This window comes from Lygodium microphyllum, chromosome 14, assembly GCF_053477565.2.
Source record: "Lygodium microphyllum isolate KBCC chromosome 14, Lygodium_microphyllum_v1.1.10, whole genome shotgun sequence".
NCBI lineage: Eukaryota > Viridiplantae > Streptophyta > Polypodiopsida > Schizaeales > Lygodiaceae > Lygodium > Lygodium microphyllum.
In genome coordinates, this window is record NC_141148.1 from 119,158,604 (window position 1) to 119,181,792 (window position 23,189).

The 23,189-nt window shown below is 39.0% G+C and overlaps 1 protein-coding gene across 1 annotated transcript; it reads right to left on the reverse strand.

The window, feature by feature from the left end:
- Positions 1 to 19,471: 19,471 nt before the first annotated feature.
- Positions 19,472 to 22,343, reverse strand: LOC148026042 (CASP-like protein UU5). Its single transcript, XM_087692184.1, has 3 exons — positions 22,015 to 22,343; positions 21,591 to 21,732; positions 19,472 to 19,823 (listed from the first exon to the last, which is right to left on the reverse strand). The coding sequence occupies exons 1-3, from the start codon at positions 22,212 to 22,214 to the stop codon at positions 19,635 to 19,637; spliced, it is 531 nt and encodes a 176-aa protein (XP_087548310.1). The 5' UTR covers positions 22,215 to 22,343; the 3' UTR covers positions 19,472 to 19,634.
- Between the last annotated feature and the right edge of the window lie 846 nt (positions 22,344 to 23,189).

The window sequence follows — 23,189 nt, forward strand, 5'->3', positions numbered from 1 at the left end:
TAAAATGATACCAGCCAAGGTTCTAACCTAGAAATCCTAAGGTCAACGTCTTTATTGACTTTTCGAGAAGCACCCACCCGCTTCCCTTGGTCATAGGAACATTTTTAGTTTAGTTATCACTCATTGCACTTGTGCCCTTGGTAGATGGCTTGTTGATTATATGCCTCACAAAAATAGTGAGTGGGAACCCCTCTCTCAAAGTGGTGGGGGGGTGGGGGACTTAGAAACTTTCAAAATTTTCTTCTCTCTCTCTCTTCTTAGTTGCGAAATAAACAAGGGGCAGGGTATCACATTCCCCTCGATAGGGGAGGGGGGGGAGGGTCTTTATAGGGAGAAGGAGGAGGGGAGGTCGACACACTCTGTTGCGAGGAAGACTCAAGAGGTGCTATCTGACTAAACCTATGACATTCTTAAATAGTGCTAGACAGTGTCCTTTAGATTTCCCTCCCGATGGGCTACTAAAACATGTCGAGGTCCGGACACATTACACTATGCCCAGTTGGTGGGCATAATAAAAGTTGACTTAGGCAGTCACTTGTCTGCCACCTACTTACACACTGGGCGGCGAATGCTCTTCGTTATCAATAAGTGTCCGTCCATCTTCCATCCGTAATAATTTACACTAGCCATCACCCACGCACTAGCGAACACTTCCCAAATCGCATGTGAATGAAGGGATGCTACGGATGTTGATCATTATTCTCATAATAGTTATTATTAGAATACATGATTAAACACTTTAAAATAAGTAATAAAACTTTTAAAAAAGTGACTAATAAAACTAGAAGCATTATAAAACTTTTTAAAAAAGGACTTATAGATTTAGTAATGAAAAAGAGAGCAGGGGAGTTGAACCCCTTCACCATGTTGTTGAGGCATGGCTCTATTGAGCTCTTTGTAAAAAGTTGGAAAGAGGGAAATTTTATTAGCACACCACCCCTCCTTCCACCTTTCCATTTGTAATGCAGATGCAACAGAAGTTTACTCACCATTGTCTTTGTCATCGATCTCCTCTACAATGTCAGAAACACCAAAAACTCTTCTCATAGTTGCGTTCTCCCTTTCTTGAAACATGGCTCGAGCAATGTTGTCTCTCTGAGATGCTCCCCCACGATGGCTTGCCCCCAATGTTGGGTCTGCTGATTGAGCTCTTTGTATTGCACGCATGGCACATGTGTTTGTTAGCATAGCAACCTCTGCTAATCCATTCCTCAAACTATTTTACTAGTCCATGTCTTGACAACGTGCATTACTTTCTCTCTCAAGTTCTGTTGTTGCTTCACATATCTATGCATCATCAAAACTATCTCCATGCATAATGCATATATTATGTAGAACAAGGCATGCTGCCACCATCTTTGAGGCATTTTGTAAAAGCATGCCACCCATTAATATGACTTGATTTGGCAAAAAAAAAGCGTCCAAATTGTTGTTGCGGCCAACCAGTCTCAAATAGAATGATCAATCTCCAATCATTGATCAATGATTAGAACGATGATCAATCTCCAATCCCAAATCAATGATTAGACTGATCAACTAGTTCCATGATCAAAGCTTGGATTAGAATGATTAGAATGATCAATCTCCAATCTGTGATCAATGATTAGAATAATCAAACTATGATCCCTGATCAATCTCCAATCAAATGAAATGGCCTTTATGCATCACTAGCCTGATCATGGAATCCTATAACGAGTCCATACACAGGGGAGACCATTGCTCAAGGGAAGGGGAAGGAGCTCATGCAAGGGGGGAGAGATCATTGAACTAGAAATATACCTCATCCACCACTTGTCCACCACAAATGGCAACAATTATTGAAGTTAAAGACAAAGCTTTTAACAAAGACAATGTATTGATAAGAGAAATCAATAACCCATGCTCTCGTCCACCAATAATTCCTAATCACAAAAAGTCATTGTATTGATTAGAGAATTCAATAACCCATGCTCTTGTCCACCACAAATGGCAACCATGCTTGAAGTTAAAGACAAAGCTTTCAACAAAGTCCCTATATTGATTAGAGAAAGTGATAACCCATGCTCATGCAAGAGCCAACTATACATAGGGGGAGAGAGAGAGAAAGAGAGCTTTAAACGGGCATGATGTATTGATGATCAGAGAATAAATAGCCCATGCTCTTGTCCACCACAAATGGCAAAGGTAAAGACAAAGGTTTCAAAGAAATCGATAACCCATGCTCATGCAAGAGCCGATTGTACACAACGAAAAGAGAGAGAGCGGGAGAAAGAGACAGAGAGAGACTGAGAATACCTTGCAACTGAAATGGATCATACTAGGCATTGATGATAGTGATGATGGCATGTGTCGCACACAGCAGGCAAGAAATAGGAAGCTCATCAATGAATGGGAGCATAAAATCGATCGACCTACATATGAAGAGCAGGGGAAAAAGGTCAATGCAATGGAAAAATGGTGTCGAGACCGCTTGTGAACAATGATTGGATGTGCAAGATGGCAGATGAAGCAAGGTGAGGGAGCTCCCCCACCCTGTTCAAGGCCAAAACATGGCAGGGAAGGCATTGAATGCTTCCCACGGAAGGGCCATTTGGGAGCGTGGAGTATGTAAAGGGTAGGCATCCCTTTTTTAGTATCCTGGCTCATGATACACACTAGGTGTCCAAGGCATGGTGTGTAATGGGCCTCAGATGGAAGGCCTTTCGGACTCGGATGCCCCTTCACAATGTTGTTGGTGCCTTAGCACATTTTGGCCTTAGCCTTCGCACCTTACTATGGCTTGGACGGCATCAAATCCCTTCAGCCTAAAAGCCTTTAGCACAAACGGCACCTTATGAAGGTGAAATGCTAAGGTTCACTAGTGTAATCCTTTTGGCTTTAGGATGTTTAGTGTAGCCACAAAATGTTTAAGGCTAAAAGCCTTCAACTCGGATGGCCCTTAATACATTTAAGGTATAAAAGCCTTATGGTCAACTCATATGGGTAGCCCTTTTATGGGTATGGCTCTTGGGTGGCATGTTAAGGCTTTAAGGTGCCATGGAGGCTCTTAGATGTTGTCTCGAATGATTATTAATTAAGGTCAAAAGTGTTACGATTCAATGGCTTGGACGTTTAAGGTTTTTTCTTTATGGCTAAAATTTGGCTCTTTGGACAAACATTAAGGCCTAAAGCCCTATGGCTAAGGCTCAGTAGACTCTCATTTGATTGCTAGAGACTTAAGCCTTATGGCTTGGATGGGCATCTTGCTCTCAAGCCTTTGGCTGTTGATTTAAGCCATGCTTATCCATGTGCACTTCCGTGGCCCATTCTCTCTCTCTCTCTCTCTCTCTCTCTCTCTCTCTCTCTCTCTCTCTCTCTCTCTCTCTCTCTCTCTCTCTCTCTCTCTCTCTCTCTCTCTCTCTCTCTCTCTCTCTCTCTCTCTCTCTCTCTCTCTCTCTCTCTCTCTCTCTCTCTCTCTCTCTCTCGTCCAAGTTGGTAAGTGGCCTTACGGGTTTCAAACAAAATTCAAAGACAAGATCAAGTACAATGAGAAGTGACGAATGCATGCATAACTCACTCCAACAATGGCAATAATTTCACATCATCCAAAGGTCATGGTCATACATACAAGTCTAAGTAGGGTGGAGTAGACTCAAGCTCACAATTTCTTCTATAATCTTTACTCTCCTCTCAATGCAAGATTCCAACTTATGTCTTATCTCTTGCCCCACTTGCCCTTATAGTTCTCCTACTACACAAGCTTTTTACCGAAAGCAAACAGGAACACCAAAGCGAAAAGCAAACTCCAAACTCTAATGCTAGATCCAATAAAAAATCAAGAAAGAGGGAAAAAGCACACAAGGTCCCTTAAGCCCCTTGCTTGCAACCCTTGCAGTATACAAAGGCATACATTTCTTTAGTTTTTGGATTTTTTTCTTAACTTTTGATTTTTCTATCATGACATTCTTCTTCATCTCCGACCTAATCCAAAGTGGAGTTCACTTTGTTCGATGGCATTTTAGTTGGGAATCCTCTTCTAATGGGCAACAAACTATTTGGTCTATTATAGGCTTCATTAATGAGCATGTTAAGAATACTTCCAAAAGTGAGCGTACGATCTCAAACTTCTATTGATGTAAGTGCTTTATTTTTACCCTTGAGTATTAACCTTTGTGCATTGATTATGGCTTCATGAGCTAGCATCATCTAGAGGCTATTGAGATGCTACCTCACTAAATGTCTAGTTGGTTTATCTTCCATTGGCCCATATGAGATGTTGCTAATGTATGCATTAGGCTTGATCCACATGAATAGGGTATGAAAACCTACGTTGTTATGTGTAGTTCCTTGTTCTCAATGGTTCTAATCAACAAGCCATCCTTGGCAAAATGTGCTTGTCCCCATTCGGCTATGATATTTGGGACTTTCCTATTTTTATCACATTTCTCTCTTTTTGGTCTAAATATTAAGGCCTCTTCTATTAATTTTTCCAACGCCATGATGTCATAAGGCATATCTTCACTATCCATCCTAATTTGAATGGTGTCATTTCTTGAATTTTTCTAATTTCCTTTGATGAACAACTAACAAGGGACATCCATAAATGTCCCACATAATGTTCTTACATATGTCTTTAAGCCACATTTCTCCATTGGATTTTTTGTCAAGGGTTTTCTCTCAAATACTCTATTAAGGTTATTTTAGGAGCCCAACTCTCAAATTCTCCCCAGCACCAGACTCAAGTATTGAGTTCAAATCAATTGTGTTTATTCCATCGTGAACACGCTATGCTTTTTGAACTTGGTTTATTTGATAAGTTCATAAAGTGACCTTTCCTTGCCATTTACCAAAAGGCTAAAAATTTCTCATTTTTAAGAGGAAAAAGAATAAAGTCAATAAAATTTTATACGAAAAAGTTTTACATAATTTTGAATGTAGCATATTCTACCTCAAATGAGACTCAAACTAATACTTACTTCCCTCGAGGATTCGTAACGCTTCCTAGCATTACAAGGGGTCAACAAAGCTAACTTTCTTTGTTGTATACATTATTTTAGAGTTGATTATTATATATTTATATATAGTGAGATAATGTTTTTCTTTATGTACAATTATTAATATTCATAAGTTCTAAACATCCACAAATCATAAAGTCCAAGATAATTTGTATTGAAGTTTACTAAGCAATCCGAGTTAAATAGTGGCATGCGTATATGTAGAGATAGGCAATGATATCGGATAGCAAGTTAGGTTCCCAAAGATTAAAAAAAGACAACAGGGGAGAGAGGTGAAGGACCTAAAAGAGTGATGGAGACTTGAGAACATAGAGAGATAAGGCTAAATTCTTCTTCTTCTTCTTCTTTCTTCTTCTTCCACTCAAAGAACTAAGTCTACAACATAATAAAAGACTAATATGAAAGTGTCACATATATTATACATGGTTACTAAGTGTGAATCCACTAAGAAAAGAAAAGTTGGTATTATGAATGTGCCATAACCAAGGATGGACTACATGGGTATATTCTAGATGTAGAATCACTGGCATATCCTCATGTCGATCACCTAATGTGCCACTAAGTAATATCTTGCCACATCACTAAGTCACATGGTGGATGCTAGCTCATGTAGAGCTCGGCATCTTAATTGTCCCCCTCAAGCTTAGCATGAGCTCATGAACTCCAAGCATAGTCTTAAAACGTTGAAGCTTCTCAGCTCCTAAGAACTTGGTGAAAATGTCAGTAGCCTAATCCTCTATGATGTTGACGTAAACCAAGTCAATATCACTTGCTAGAACCCGCTCATGAATGAAATGGTAATGGACCTCTATGTGTTTATTCTATGTATGATATACTAGATTCCTAGCCAATTAAATTCTACTAAGGTTATCATAGTAAATGATACCCTTCTTATCCACTTGCATCCCCAAATCGCCAAGTAGCTGGCGTAACCAAGCTATCTCACATACTGTAACAGCTATGTACTTTGCCTTTGTGTACTAGACAAGACAATTGTCAGCTCTTTTTTGCTTTTCCAGGTAACAATAGCACTACCAAAGGAAAACATAAAACCAATAATAGAGCTCAGATCTGAAATACTACTAGCCCAATCTACATCTATGTGACTATGCAAGTCCAATGGTACACCTACACCATAAAATAAGGCATAGTCTAATGTGAACTTGACATAGGGCAATATGCATTGCATTGCATCCAAATGTGGATTTCGTGGACCCTACATAAAGTGACTTTGCAAACTAACTATATAGGTTAGGTCTAGCCTAGTGATCATCATATAGATAAGACTACTCAAAATCTTCTAATACATAGTGACATCCTCAATCAAGTCACTCTTATGTGTACTAAGCTTAGCATTAACATACAAAGGTATTGAAATAGGCTTGGAATTAGCTATACTATACTACTTCAACATATCCAATGCATATTGTCTTTGTGACAATCGTATACCCTTTGGAGTCCTTATTATATTATGCCAAGAAAATAGTGTAGCTCTCCCAAATCCTTCATCACAAATTTGGACTTGAGAAGACCCCTCACATGGTCAATCTTTGTCTCACTTGTAGGGGGTAAAGCCACATGTCCATAGCCACCCGTGTATTAGTTACACTAACAATACTCGTATACATGTACACTGCAAGTGGTAGCCACCCATCACTATCACTTCATTCTTTATTCTTTCAGTGATATTTGAGAAAGGGAAGGCCAGTCACACATTGTGACTATTGGAGTTCCCACATCTTGTGTCACTTGCTCTTGCTCTCTTACTCCTTGCATCATACCTCTTGCTTCTACTCATGAGCTTTCACTCAATGCTCACTCCCTTTAACTAGTATCAAAGCTGAGATCAAGGAGCTCTTCCCTTTAGTTTTCTTTAGCCCCTAAATACCTATAGCATCTCAAGATTTGTGGCAGGCTTGGACGTAGCACTTACGTCTGTTAGAATGTTTTCAATGGTATTTATATGATTTTGGATTATGTATTGAGATTTTCTTGGTGGATTATGCATCTAGTAGTCTCTTCAATTACCCTTGAGACCTACCCTATGCATGATGTCTATATCTATTGCACGTATGGTTGCTAACACATTGTAGTTATGATGGTGTTCAATGCTGGTCATTCATGGCTTCTTCATCTTAATTGCTCATGGTGGACTGTTGACCTATTGTTGCAGTTTATTATAGTATCTTTTCATTTCTGATCTATGCATTCTTTATGAGGCCATCACTTGTAGTTGACAATTCTTGATTGCAGTTTTTTGTGGACAGCTCATTACCTTGGTAGTCTTTTTTATAGCTTGATTTGGTAGTGGTTTTGGGAACGATTTGTAGGAAATTATAGATTCCTATTTTGCCCTTCTATGAACTTGCTTGGTCTCATTATGGCCAGTGGTTCTCATGGCAATACTATCTTTAATATTGAAAAACTAGATGGGACCAACTACAACTATTGGAAGGCATAGCTATTGGTCTCATTATGGCCAATGGTTCTCATAACAATACTATCTTTATATTGAAAAACTAGATGGGACCAACTAACAGCATAGGACGACATAGATATGGCAAGTTTTAGTGCTAAAATTGTAAGTTACACCAATAAAAAATGAGGGTGCTAAACTCAAAAACATTCAGGACAAGGATTGGGCTGAATCGGATGAGCTATACAAGTCGACAATCATTTGAGTTTCACTCCATCATCATCCATCTAGCTTTGTAGGAGATTGAGTTCAAGGATCCTTTACATCCTTTATTTTTTCTTGGTACTCTACTTGAGTCATGGGACACTTTCTGTATGGCTCTATGTGCTAACATCTCAAAGGATGGGTTGAAGTTACAAGATGTTGAGAGTGCTCTCTTGATAGAAAGTAGAGACTCTCAAATGTCTCAGTCTAGGATACATGGACAGTCCTATGGATATAAGTCCAGTCTTGCTTGTCATTATTCTGGGAAAGCATGTCATACTTGGCCACATTGCTATAAAATTCACAAATACAAGTGCAAGAAAAAGGGTAAGGAAAAAGTACGAGAAGAATCATGACCGCAATATTGTGCCTAGCAAGTCCAGCGTTAAGATTAAGGAGATTAATGTGGTGCAACTTGATGTGTCTGATGATCTCATTTTGGCAGCTTCTTCCTTAGATGCATCATAGTTAATTGATGCTTTGTTATGATAAACTTAGTGTTGGTTTAATAGATTCAAGGGCTTCCTTCCATGTGACCCCTCATAGAGAGTGGTTTCACTCCTATCATAGTTTGACTAGATCTATCCGTTTGGGTAATGACTTGGCAAGAGATATTTGGTAATGGTGATGTCCCCAACTGAGTTTGGTTTAGGCAACGTGTTCACTCACATGATGTATGTCATGTATTGGCTATTGTGAAGAGCCTTATCTCTATTGGAACCTTGGATGATGCAAGTTATTTTGTTTCTTTTGGTGATTCCTCTTGGAAGATTACCTATCGGAATTTTGTTATTCATGTCGTGCTAAGTCTAGTACCCTCTATCCATTACTTGTATTTGGGTCGATTGACCATGTTTTGGTTGTGGGTGCACTTTCACATGTATCTCTGTGGCATCATTGCCTTGGACACGTGTCTTTGAGAAAAATGAAAATGCTTACTAGTTTGCAATATCTTCCACCTCTAGACTATAAGTGTTTTGAGTCTTTTGATTATTGTTTATATGGTAGGCATATATGTAGTGTGTATAAGAAGTCTAACATGAAGTACATGGATGAGCCTCTGGCTCTTGTTCATTTGGATGTATATGGTCTCATGCCCTATTAGTCATTAGAGGTGGTGTAAAGTACTTTGTTTGCTTTATTGATGATTACTCACATAAGGTCGGGGCTTACTCTATTAAGCAAAAAGTGGATGCCTTGTCTACCTTTTGGCATTACCTTACTCTTGTTGAGAACCTATTTAAATATAGGTTGAAATGCCTAAGGTCAGATAGTGGGAATGAGTATGTCTTGAAAGCTTTTCATGAGAGATTCTACAATGTGATATGTCATGTTATGGTGCCGTGTTGAGTCCCAAGGGGCGTGATATGCCGAGTTAAGCTGTGTTATGGTGCCGGGGCATGTTTTGATGACTTTTGGAGTTTATCACACTAGCCAGTTAAGCTTACCACGATACTTTTGGGATGAGATAGTTACTCCTATAATTTGCTAGGTTGTAGAGGAGGTATAGATTGGGAAACCTCCTTCATATGCTCATTTGTATGTCTCGATGTGAGATATTTTGCCATGTTTCCATGGACAAGCATAATAAGTTGGATCCTAAGTACATGAAATGTATCTTTCTTGGTTACGGGGATGCAAGTGAGATGGGCTATCACCTATGGGATCTGTAGGCTCATCGACTTATCCACAACCATGATGTAATCTTCCATAAGAAAAAGATACATAAGTAGCATGAGAAGGTAGTTGAGGTACTCATGGTGATCTTTTAGGAGGAGCCTCATGCTCTCATATAGCTAGCTAGATAGCTTGCAATAGTTGATGCTCTTGTGGCCCATCTACATGTTGTGTGGGATCAATTTATTTTGAGATGCTCCACTAGAGCTAAATGTCAATTGTTTTTGAGTGCTTTATGCCCTCTGTGGATTATACTATGGTGATAGATGTAGGTGAGACTCTCTCTTAAGATGAGGCCATGCACAATGATGATTTCCAATCATAGGCAGAGCTATTTGGTTAGAGTTTGATTCCTTATAGACAAACCATACATGGGATTTGGTTTCTTTGCCTAGTGGTAAGAAGGTACTGCCATGCAAGTGGGTATAAAAGTTGAAAAGTATCCCTAAACATCCCAAGCCCACTTGTAAGGCTAGATTGGTAGCTAAGGGTTTCAAGTAGGAACATGGTATTGACTTTGATGAAGTCTCTTCTCCTATAGTCAAAATTATTGGCACTAGTAGTGGTTACTCAACTAGATCTATGGACCTCTATTAGATGTATAAAGATACATTTTCTACATAGGGACTTGCCTGATGAGATTTATATGCAATAGTCTAAGGCCTTTGAAGAAAAAGGGAAGAAACACATAGTGTAAAAATTGAGAATGATATTTTATGACCTTAAGTAAGTACCTACGAAATGGTACAAGTTTGATGCTTTTATGCATTCACAAGGATATAGCCATAGTGCTATGGATCCACGCTTATACATGAAAAAGGCTCGTAATAGTAGCCTTATGATTTTTCTCTTCTATGTGGATGATATGCTAATTGCTAGGAGAGCTCATGATGAGTTGGATGCCTTAAAAACTCAACTCAATAAGAGCTTTGAGATGAAGGACATGGGACATGCCTCGCATATTCTTGGGATGCGCATCATACGCAATCGCTCCTTGGGGATCCTTTATCTATCACATAAGGAATATATCCAAAAAGTCCTTAAGTGGTTTCATTTGCAAGAATATTTCTCGCATATTCTTGGGATGCGCATCATGCTTGATTGCTCCTTGGGGCTCCTTTATCTATCATAGAAGGAGCATATCAAAAAAGTCCTTAAGCAGTTTCATATGTAAGATGATAAGCCTATTCGTTGTCCCCTATTTGTTCACATGAAAGTTAGTCAAGCCAATTGTCCGCAGTTTGATGAGAAGAAGGCTAAGATGGCCAAAATCCCTTATGCATCCACAGTGGGTAGTTTGATGTATGCCATGATAGCCACTCGTCCTGACATAGCATTTTCAATGGGAGTTGTGGCATGCTATATGGCTACACCTGTTAGATGGCATTGGGATGCCATGAAGGGTATCATAAGATACCTGAAGGGTATAGAAATTATGTGCATATGTTATGGTGGCCATGATACAAGAGTCATAGGATACAATGACTCTAATTATGCAAGGACATACAAACAGTAGGAAGTATCTTTGGCTATGTCTTTACCTTTGCTAGAGGTGTTGTTTCTTGAATGTCTAGGTTATAGAAATGCACGCCCTCTCCATTACAGAGATAGAGTATGTTGTAGCCACTCGTACTTGCAAGGAGGCTCTCTAGTTAGGCAGCAAACCTTAGTAGTATTGATGTGGTCCCTACATTGTACTCAGATTCTATGATTGCTATTTAATTGGCCAAGAATTCAATCTTCCATATGTAAAGATAATGTACATTAAGGTGTGTTACCACTTTATCTGAGACATCATTGAGGACAAGCCCATTGAGCTTGTCAAGATCTTAGTTGACCAAAATCTTAGCTTACCAAAATTCTCTCAGCAAAGTGTTTTACCTTGCTAAGGAAGTTGATGGGCACTGGACGAGATGACGTATTTCCTCATCATGTTGTACTTTATGTACATTTGTACTTTGTCACTTTTTTCTTGTTCTCTCCTCCCTAGGGACACATTTTCTTATAAGTGGGAGGTTGTGATAAAGGCACTTGTGTCTAGTTGCTTGTGTATTAGTTACACTGGCAGTATCTGAATACATATATACTATAGATGGCAAGAACCCATCATTGTCATTTCATTCTTTATTCTTTCATTGACAGTTGAATAGGGGGATGTCGATCACACATTGTAATTGTTTAAGTTCCCACATCTTATTGTATCTCTTGCTCTTTCTCTCTTACAAACTTGTACATCGTAGGTGACAAGTACATATCACTTGTACTTCATTCTGTGTTCTTTGGCGTAAGTGGAATACCACTACTTTTAACATTATTTTACTTACTTTGTGAGATGGAGGTGGGGCTCGGACATTTGAATAAGGGAAGTCTGGTCACACATTGTGATTGTTGGAGTTTCCACATCTTGTGTCTCTTGCTCTTGCTCTTTTCAACATAGCTCTTGCTTCCACTCGCATGCTTCCACTCAGGGCTCACTCCCTTCATCACTATTATCCACAATGATCATATCATCTACATATATGGTAATAACCATAATACTTGCATCACTCTCATTGATATAGAGTGATTGATCAACTTGTGATTTGTAGAACCCAATGCTGACAAGGTATTCCACAATCTTGTCATGTCATGCCCTCAGTGCTTGTTACAACCCATATAAGGTCTTACAAAGCCTACATACATAATCTGGATAATTCTCATCCATAACTAGGTGGCTACTCCCCATAAACTTCCTCTTGTAACTCCCCCTACAAGAAGGCATTCTTAACATCCATTTGATGCATGATCCAATCTTTTGATGTAGCCACTACTATGACAGCCCTTATAGTGGTCATTTTATCCACTAGAGCAAAAGCATTCTCATAATCAATACCATGAGTCTATGAATTACCTTTGGCAACCAGTTGTGCCTTATAGTACTTAATAGCTTATTTACCTTCAAGTAAGGGCACCAACTCCTATGTGTCATTATCCATAAGTGCAACCATTTCTTCATCCTTAGCATGATCCTAATACTCATTACCCACTTCATTCTCAAAACAAGTGGGTTCCACATCTTACACAACCTTACCCAAGCATGCCTAGTGTGATGAGCTACTACATAGCTATCATATGTCAATCATTGCCATGGATTTCTTACTCTACTTGGCCTACATGGACTTGGATCACTACCATGTGACTTACCATCCTCTAGTACCTTTCACACACCAAGTGTTTTAATAGATGGAATCCCAAACACCTCATCCAACCTCTGCGCTTAGAGCCATATGAATCATCATCAATATGCGAGAAATTTGATGATACATTTGCTATAATAGGTGAGCCTCCAACTTTCTCTTTGCCTTTTCTTGATATATGTGATGCACTTGGTGGAGTAACCTGTGACCTCAATCTACCACTCCAAGATGTATCAACAAAACCATGGCTAGAAGACTCTTATGGCCCACTCAATCTCTGTCATTGTTAACTTGTTTTCTGCATAGCCACACTCTCATCCTCATCAACCCCAACTGCGTTCTACATATTACTGTACTAGCTACTCATTTCATCAACCTCTTCCATCTCATAAAGTTGCTCTAGTAGTATTGAAACTTGATATTTGTCAATTACTCCCCAACACCAAAACCTATTACCAAACCCACATTAGCAACTAAGGATTAATGCTCCAATATTTCATGAGATATCTAGATTTGTATGATCCATATCTCTTTATTACTCACCTTGAGATGTTAATACTAGACTTATATTACCATGGACATTGACATCCTTGTGAATATGTAACATTGAGGAGAGGATGTGGAAGAACACAATTAGGTACCTCTCAAAACTTACATTCTACTTCTAGTAAGGGGTTGTATAATGCACCACCTTATTCATAAATCCATTAACTAATATCATTACCTTTAGCCCTCATTGCTCTACCTAGGTCAGTGACTACATTTTCTCATCATACGATGTATTCTAGATTGGAGGTGATTATTATTGCTTCTACCTTGGCACCCATTCTTGCTACAACCACTAGCTTTGCCTACATCTATGTGAGAAATTGTAACGTGTCTACTCGTCCACTTGTGGGACACATCTTAGCAGCCCATCAGGAAGAGAGTATAGAAAGCTCCACCTGGCACTCGCAAGGAATGTCATAGGGTTTGCGATCTAGGTCTTTTCGAGTCTGCCTTGAGCGGAAGCATCTGACTGTTCCCACTTAGGACCGACCTGAAGTCTAGGGTTTCTTTCCTAACAGCAAAGTCTCTAGGAAGTAGCTAGCATCGAGCTCTAGATGACCCACTTTGAGTAGGAACAACAGAGTCGAAGCGGATTTATGCTGCATTTGGTTCATGGAGAATGGAAAGCGAGAGGGATGCGAAGCTCAACCTCTCTACCCATAAGGCATAGTCCCATTCCGCTCCCCTAAAACAACATAAATTGGAATTCTAACTCTATTGGCGCTAGGTCTTCACAGTTTTGTTATCACGTCTTTTGAGAAAAGTTTCCAACTAACCGGGACCACCCTTCCGTAGGATGGACCCAAGTTACGTCCATCACACTTTCCTCGGGTTGCTTAGTTATCTAATTACCTACCACATTATGTTTGACACGCAAAAGCAGCTTCTTTAATTAATCAATTTAAACACATGTTCCTTCATGTAATTTAGGCACTAACACAAAAACAATGTCAAGCAAGTTCTAGGCAAGGAATTGATAGCTAGAGCCTCCCCTGGCACCCAAGTGTCCTCCCGCTCCAAGCAACACCCACAGAGAGGCCTCTCGTGGCAGGCTCGGTCCATGCACCCGGCGCAGCTAACAACCCCCTTGGATAGGGCCAGGCAGGCAGTCGAAGGTAACTGAACCTGTCTCTCCCTCCAGGCTTTTAACCTGAAGCATCAAGTGATTTGCCTTGAATTAGTTCCTTGAGCAAAGAAGTTCAAACAATGTACCTAAGTGTACAATCATGATCATTTTAGTGGTTGTTCGTACGACCAACTGCTAAGGTGTGATTCCTTTTTCCCAAATACTCCCAACATTCAATCCTGGATCGTTCATGACTTGATGAGATTCCAAGGGCTTGGTAAGCTAGGTTGCTTGTTTCTCCTTTTTCTTTGGATTAGGGTTTGTACCCTACCGACCCTAATTGTCCTTACCTTAGGTCTCCTTGTGAAATAGATCATGGACGACCCCGTCGTCCTCGATTGGTCAACTTGCTGGTTATCTCCTAGATCCCTTGAAGTACCTATGTACCTTTATCTTTGATCTTAATTGGTCAAGATTGTCTATCCCCTTGACCATGGTTGGTCAAGATGGTTCTATTTAGAACAATTCCTACTCTGTCTTAAGTATAATCCTCTTAAGCCCTCTTAATAATGCTCACATGCACTAAGCTTTTACCTATCCCTCTTGAAGTCACCAAGGGCTTTGACATGGGACTCATGGATTGCAATCCCATTTGGTAAATTACAAACAACATTGAATTTTCCCAACAACTTTAATGCACGCAACGTAATGCCATGCCTTCATTTCAATGCTTACAATTTTGATATAATCCATACGATATTTTTATGCCACACATGGGAAGGTACTTTCTATGCATGCAATCTTAACATTATCATCTATGTAATTATTTACACGATCTATAACCTTCTTGAATGATCTCATCTTTATAACTTTATGTGATTATTGTATGAGTCTAGCTGCACTCTAATCTTTTCTGCAGTTTATTACATGTACCTTAGAATCCATCTTGCGATATGGAGATGCACTTTGCTTCTTTTGATGTCCTCTGAAATGTATTTTGCAAGAACTTGTGCAAGAAGCAATGCACTTTATGCAGGAATTCATGTAAGATGTTTTTGGTAATTTAGATGCAATTATCTAATCAATTTCACCTATTATGAAGTCATCTTACAACGAAAATTATCTTGTTTGTTACATATCACAACTAAGTTCATGCCTAGAAAATTATCAATCACGCAATTAATGTGATGCATGTGAATATGATTTTCACCATGATAATTATAATCTATGATTTAATAATAGAGCAACCTGGGTTTGGAGTGATGTTTTGATTCCAGTGGTATTTATGCCTGATAAACCGTTCGCGGTTGAGGTGCCATCTTGATTTGAACCACCATCCACACTTGTGGGGTTTCTGACCATCCTTGTGGAACTATGCTTTGGGGCCATACTGGAAGACGTGTGTACGAGAGATAGAATTCTCGCACTCTCCTATGCAATTGTAAGTAGACTCTTGCAGCCTCACCTTGAGTGGAGAAAAGATAATGAAGGGGAGGGGTGTATTTTCGAAAATATTGGAGGAGTGTGTGACCTCCCTTTACAAGGGAAAAAAAAGAACCCTCTAGAAGCCTCTCTCTCTCTCTCTCTCTCTCTCTGACATGTCAGCAAGGAGAGAGAGGGAGAGTAAAAAAAATTGTACTAAATTTAAAAAAAATCTTTTAAAGGGGGGATTCTCATAGGGGGGATGCACGAGGGGGGAGATATTACAGAAATGTTGCATATTACAACTACATTAGGTCTCTACAACTGTGTCAATTGCTAATATTATTGTTTAAACTATACAAGCTATTAGTCACTACCCTTGGATCTACCTCATAGTTGTGTTTTCTACTACCAAGCAAACGATGACTGCCCTAAATGATGTATGTTAAGGAAGGTGGACCATTGGATGAATATCTTATTCTTTCAAGATCTCAACACGCTCCTAGCTCAACCATCTCTCACATAGTTGGCTAGAACTCCAAACTGTGAGTCATCATACTCTCTTCTTGCACTCCCAAGGCAACCAATAAAATCAAATCACTCGAAAGGGTATAGAAATACCATATACCTACCTTCAATGCATTGTAGTCAAAGGTTTGACGGTTGCCTCATGATTTTTTTGATATTTCTCGATCTTCTTTCTCCAATCCTTCATGTTTGATCCAACCTATAATGACTCCAAGAAGAAGAAGAAGAAGAAGAAGAAAGATATAGAGAAGAGCTTCTCCATATCTCCCTCACTATCTCTCTCACTTTCTTTCACTCTCAACCTTCCACTCCACTTCAACCTCCAAGCTATAGAAGCTAAAGGAGAAGAAAAGAAGAGCAAGGCTCTACAAGTCTCTCACTCTCTCTCATTCCCTCTCTAGTAATGGTGCATAAAAGGATAGTCTAAGGGTAAGAAGAGTGGATATCTCAAAAATTGCACACATAAGGATGAGTTTCTCTATTCAATTTTACACAATATATACATTATTATCTTGTTTTAGGGCTCCCACTTAAGTTGGACACCCTCACCACTTTTTCACTAATTTCATGACCAGTCATTCTTTGTTGTGCATGCACTTTGATTTATGTGGCCAAGGCTATATAATATAGAATAGACATTTCCTAAAACAACAATAACATTGGGTGGGGTCTTCTAAATGTGACATTGCATGATAAAATTTGCACAAGAGAGTCTAGCTCTCACTTAAATAATCACAAAAATGAATATGTCATTATCCATAGGTAGAAAGAGCATTGTATGGATATGAGGTGCCTAGGTTGATTTATTAGGTTCCTCAAATTTTTTATCACAAGCCAAAAAATAGATTTGCATGTACCCTTTGGTCTTCAATCCCACTGGCTTCACTTCCTATTTTTCATTCACCTTTAGAAGTTTCCTTGTGAGGCTTTTGGTCTTCTCCAATTTTGTTTCCTTGTGCTTCCACTCTTTAGTTTTCCTTTTGTGCTTCCTTGTGAGGTTAATACTAGTTTTGAGAAAATGGATACTATGTGGTATAATTAGGAGAATTATGCATTCATCATGTTGAAAATTTGATTCTTATGTGCACAACACATGTATGGCCTTATACAAATTTAATAATAGTTTTGAGAAAATGTATACTATGTGGTATAATTAGTAGAATTATGCATTCATCATGTTGAAATCTTGATCCTTATGTGCACAACACATGTATGGCCTTATACAAATTTTATGTTTGGTATTTTGCTAGTTGTGCTAGGAAGCATATCTCTCTTGATGAGTTATTTTGGTTTTTGGAAATGCCTTCACAAAAAGGCTTTGTTTTTAGTGTGCAACAATACCTCATTTATTATGAAGTGCAAGTTACAATAGCTACATTATTTGTACTCCTCTATGTATCAACACACATGGGGTGTGTGTGTGTGTGTGTGTGTGTGTGTGTGTGTGTGTGTGTGATATACAATGTAAATACCTTCAACACCACCAAGCACTTGGTGCACCTTCTACACTATCGAACACTTAGTATGGATCAAAAGTATATACCTTGAGCTATATACTAAGGCCCTAGCTTTCAACTTTACATCATTACAAATCTCTCTCTCTCTCTCTCTCTCTCAAAGTAAGAAAATGCATACGGTTGTTGCTCTTCAAGATCAAAGGCATTAAAGCGCAAACATAGGTTTTTAAAAAAAGGAAAAGACCATGATGATTTATTTGTGCATATGCAATTAAAGATAGGTGAATTGACATAGTGTGTGTTTGGAATGCCCTTATGGTGTGGCCTTAATGATTCACATTACAAAACATGCAAGATTTGCAAAACCAATAGTGCTAGCACATTTAAGTAAAGGGACACCATGCTTTGAGTTATAGCACATGGTTAAAGACTTTCCTCCAAAAGATCACATTTGCATGTTTGAAAGAATTTAGATCCCATTTTGAGTCAATTTTGTCTATAATAATATATATTGAAGTAGTCCTAAATATTGATTCTTAGCCCATTTGGATATTTAAAAATATGTGGACATGTTTTCTAAAATAATAAATCTTAAGAAATAAGTCTATTTAGGCATCATCTAAATTATTGTTTACCATCTACCTCAATGCCATGGTATCATATTGTACTTGCTTGAATTCAAACAACCTTGGAAGTTCTCATGGGGCTCAAAATTTATCTTTGTTGTATCGACCTTATGTCAAATGTAGATGTTTGCCTTAGCTCTAAATGGTAGGTTCCAATTTGTTGGTCCATGTACATTCAATTTTTTCATTTGAGCGAGTACTTTGATGATAGAGTGCTATAACAAATGCCAAGAAACAAACACTTCCATGCACTAAACATATTCCCATACATAAATTAAGTATGTTGCATTTTTCAACAATCCACTTTACTTATGTGGCACTTTTTCAAAGTATACTAAGCAATACTATTTTCCAACAAACTTTAAACTTGAAAACTCAACTTATGATCTAGCATTGACCAAGCTATCACCTTAAAACTATCTCATAAGTGCATCAATAAAGTGAAAGACGCTACGTAAGGCAAGGAATTTGCTCTACCTCTCAAAGCATGGATGGACATCTTACATCCAACTTGGGTGTAGTGACTAATATCGATCACAAGTGAACTTTTACATCAACACAACTTGATGCACAACCACATGAAATTGCCAAAATAAAGTTGACTAGAAAAGAGAACAAATGAATAGCTAATTGAGTTGACAAAGTCTATCATTGAGCAACTCAAAGAGCCTAAGCACCAAGTTACTTTTGGAACATCTTGGTACATTTTCGTGGTGAGTCATCATAAAGTTTAGGAGTCTACACACATTAGTTTACTTTAGTGTTACTTTAGGGTTATGATATATCAATAAATTTGATAGCTTTGGTCATTGCTTTTCCTTTTGGTGCTAATGACATCTTAGATTGGGTTTATTTTCATACCAATGGCTCCCAAAAATGGATGGTAACAAAAAACTTTGATTTTTGTATGTCCTATACATCTAAGGTTTGAGGTATTTTAAAGGAAGTTAATACTACACACACACACACACACACACACGCTCTCTCTCTCTCTCTCTCTCTCTCTCTCTCTCTCTCTCTCTCAAAATCAACAATAGCATCTTTATTGTTTACAAAAATCCAATCAGAGTTCGCAATATTAAGGCATTTTAAAGGTAGCTAATACAGCTTATACACACACACACACACACACACACACTCTCTCTCTCTCTCTCTCTCTCTCTCTCTCTCTCTCTCTCTCTCTCTCTCTCTCTCTCTCTCTCTCTCTCTCTCTCTCTCTCTCTCTCTCTCTCTCTCTCTCAATTCACAATAGCATCTTTATTGTTTACAAAATCCAATAAGAGTTTGCAATATTTAGTCATTAATCAAGTTAAATGTATACTACTCCATCTCATAGGTTTCCATCACCAACATTAGCCATCTAAAGCTTATAAAAGGATATACATTACCTTGAGAATTACAAATTGCAAACAACTGATCCTGAGGCATAACACCATAGTAATGTTGTTCAATGAATGAAATAATCACAAGTGATGATAATTTAATTCGTTCTCAAGATGAAAAACAATCTATAAACAGATAAGGTTGCCGAGGAAGACATAAAACAAAAGGCAATTAATGCCATACTAGCGGATGCACTTGCTTGTGAAATGAAGTTGCCACCATTGTTTGCAGCAGAAGTAATCCCAAAGGCTGCTGAACTACTTGACAATAGAAGTATAGCACAAAACTGCCACCATACAATGTATAAAAGACAACATGAGTTCCAAAATTATGTGAATACTAAATATGTGTAAAAACCTTAATTAGATAATATACCTACAAACATCTAATATTCTCAAAAACTTACACAATATAATGCAACTTGAAAGCACCATTACCATGAAAAGCATTTTATTAGTTGTACAAACATTATTTGCTATATATACAAAAGGAAGCAGTGAATTCCTCGATGTCCTTAAGACTCTACATCCAAGTGAAAGAATTGAAATGTCGACTATATATGTCATAAGTACAAGCAAATAATTTTTTTGATAAAAACCACTATTAGCTAGCATATGCAGAACACTTTTTCGAGGAGATTCAATCATCAATACAAAGTTCTAATATATGAATCATCCAAGTCATTGGGTTAGGATGATGACTTTTTCCAAAAGCCCTACATTTTAAGAATCCTATGAAGCATTCTTTCAAATATCCAAAGGTAAAGACCTTACACAAAATAAGTAAGGTAGAAAGTGTAGAAATGGTAGAACAAGGCAATGCACTCCAAAGGCATATAAAAAAATTGAACCTAAACAAAGGGAAGAGAAAGGTAAGAAAGAGGAGGAGAAGAGGTGGAATAATGACCTACCAACACTTTCTAAAATAATCTTCCTTTAAAGGAACTAGTATAGGCTTACCTAGAACCAAGGAAAAAGGGTTACTTTATAAAAGCTACAAAAGGTCTAAGGTAGAGTCATTAAAATCAATCTGCATGAGCTTTTTAATACTACAATACATAAAAAAGTGAGGATGGCAACCTTAATTTGAAATAAGTATGAATACCTAGATTTACTTGTCAAATAGGTTTTGGTACTAGTTTATAATAATATATCAAGAACGAGAAACACATTCCATACAAAACCTTCACGCATCACTTGTGAGAAGGACATTTCTTAAAACACATAACCATAGGTAGGTCTGCATAAAAATACGAAGCAACAACCATGTCAAATTTTCAAACTCCTATGAGAAGAAGGATTCATGTATTGGTTCAAAACCCTATCTCCCAAACTTTGTATCTTAACTTTGCTTTCATCTTTACCATAGCTAAGATTGGACTACCTGTAATTCAGCATAGAATAGGAATCTTCTTAATGCGAATGGTGAAAGTATGGAGAGTAATCTTAGGAAAATTTTGTCTTTTTACATTGGCAAAATTTTATTAGTTGGATCTAAAGTTATTGGCCCTAGAAGTGTGCACTATTCTTGGAAGCTCACTAGTTTGAGAAAAAAGTAAGGGCTGAAAAGTAGTACTTTTAACCAATCATATCCATGTGTAAAGTAGGATATGTAAAGTGAAATATCTTTATTGGTATGCCTAATACCATATTATTGTTATCTCATCTTTCCTATTAGTTAAGGGGAGGTTGGGGGCGGGTGCCACGTGGCAGCCCCCAACCTCCCCACAAAGAAGCGCGGGGGTGGGTGCCACGCGTCCAACATCCGCCCTCGCCGCAAAAATCGTGCCTGCCCCGGCGTGGAGAGTCTAGGCACGGAGCGCCTAGTATCACTTATGCTTCCATTTAAAGCCACTATGTCTGTCATGAATAAATTAACACATTGCTACAATTTGCACTGGACAAATACGATCAGACCATCGTTCAAAGGAAGCAAGCAAGCTATGTATATTGAGGTCTGCTAAGGCAGCTTTAAGAACACAAAGAACAACAAGCTCAGGGTATTAACGTCTTCTGAGACGAGTTAAAGGCAGAGAGGGAGAGAGAGAGCATACCAGATCTAGCGCAAGACTGAAGTAGACAAAGGGGGCCGCCAGCAGAGACGATGAGGCCTTTGCTGAGAAGAGAGAATAGACAGCCATCACCAGCTGTGCCAGCGTGTAGAGGAAACACAAGATGCTGGCTGCCAGAAGATAACTGCAGCCATCCACCATCAACAGAACCACACGCTGATTAAACACAAAACCAACCAAAGCACAGCCAAATGAACACAAAATCAGGCACAGAATGTGTGAAATCAGGCAGAAAGACCCCCATGGATAAGCACAAGATCAGACAAAGATGGGTGTAGATAGACACAACATCACAAGATCAGACACAAACGTGCGGAAAGAACCACGAGATCGACAGAAAGGCAACCAGATCAGACACAAATGCGTGTGTGTGTGAGAGAGAGAGAGAGAGAGAGAGGCCCCTTACTTGAAGGCGGGGACGTCACTGAATCTGGCGCCGTTGATGTTGTCGGAGGCGATGAGGCAGAGGCAGATGAGGGTGAGGACGGCCGAGGCTGCTCGCAGCACCACATGCGCTCCCACCATCTTAGTTTGAGGAGTCCTGTTGATGATCCCGCCAGAGTCAGCAGCACCACTGCTTGCCTCTCCGCCTTTCTCTATCTCCATCGGAACCAAACCAACTCACCAGCAAGCCTTCATACACTCGACATCCTTTCCTCACCGGCCCACCCCCTCTCTCCAGCCCTCTCTGTCTGTCCGTCTTCTTCTCTGCCCCTCTCGATACTCACAAAGCGCCCCCGTCCTCCCACCCCATATATGGCAACGTGCTTTCTAGCCTATGGCCCACAATTTCAAAACGACTCTTAAAAAGAAACACATAAGGTCTTCACAAATTTATTGTCGTGGACAAGTAAGTAGCTCTCAATCATTGGGGGGGCAGAGAGAGAGGATCCGAGCTATTTATTGTATACGTCCACATAGTCGATCTTAGGGCCTTGCCACACCTAAGTCGAAAGACTTAAGCGACTAGAAATGAGAGAGTGCCAAAGCACCCGGCCAACTCAAAATAACAACTTGTATCAATTACACGGGTTCTTCCTATTGAATAAATTACGTGAGGACCCCACATGTGCTAACAAGGCGAGACTGGGTGTTTAAAAGGTATGAGAGCTATTCAGAAGAGAGAGATACCGAGATCTGAGGGCGGGTACACACTACCCAATACGATTGGGGCAACATGCAATCCGTCCTTTATTATGTTTACACACTAAATTGTACGATTCTTTTCACAAAAAGAGGGATAGCCTAGTGGTATAAAGGCTTTAACAAACACCCATTGGTGGAAGTTCAATTGTTGTCAAGTGAAATATATTTTTCTAATGTATACAATCTGTTATTTAGTGTGCTGGGCATGGACGATTTTTAGGACGGGGGAGATCCCCCGCCCTGAAATGTTCGGCGTTCGTGAATTTCGTGGCTTGTTAAAATGCGACAAATCATCGGCGAACACTCTCTTTTTCCCGAAATGGTCATCCACATCACGGTGTGTTACCGGCCTAAGCTAAAGAGAGAAAAAGGTCTTTAGGAGAGAGAAAAGAATATCCACCATGAACATTGATTGCCAAGTCTTTGGACTTCTCT

Excerpts from the sequence above, each read along its gene's own strand:
- LOC148026042 (XM_087692184.1), bottom strand. The coding sequence starts at position 22,214 with ATGGAGATAGAGAAAGGCGGAGAGGCAAGCAGTGGTGCTGCTGACTCT. Across the intron at positions 21,733-22,014 it reads AGTGACGTCCCCGCCTTCAA|TTATCTTCTGGCAGCCAGCA; the intron begins GTAAGGGGCCTC and ends GGATGGCTGCAG. Across the intron at positions 19,824-21,590 it reads TCAGTCTTGCGCTAGATCTG|TTTTGTGCTATACTTCTATT; the intron begins GTATGCTCTCTC and ends GTATGGTGGCAG.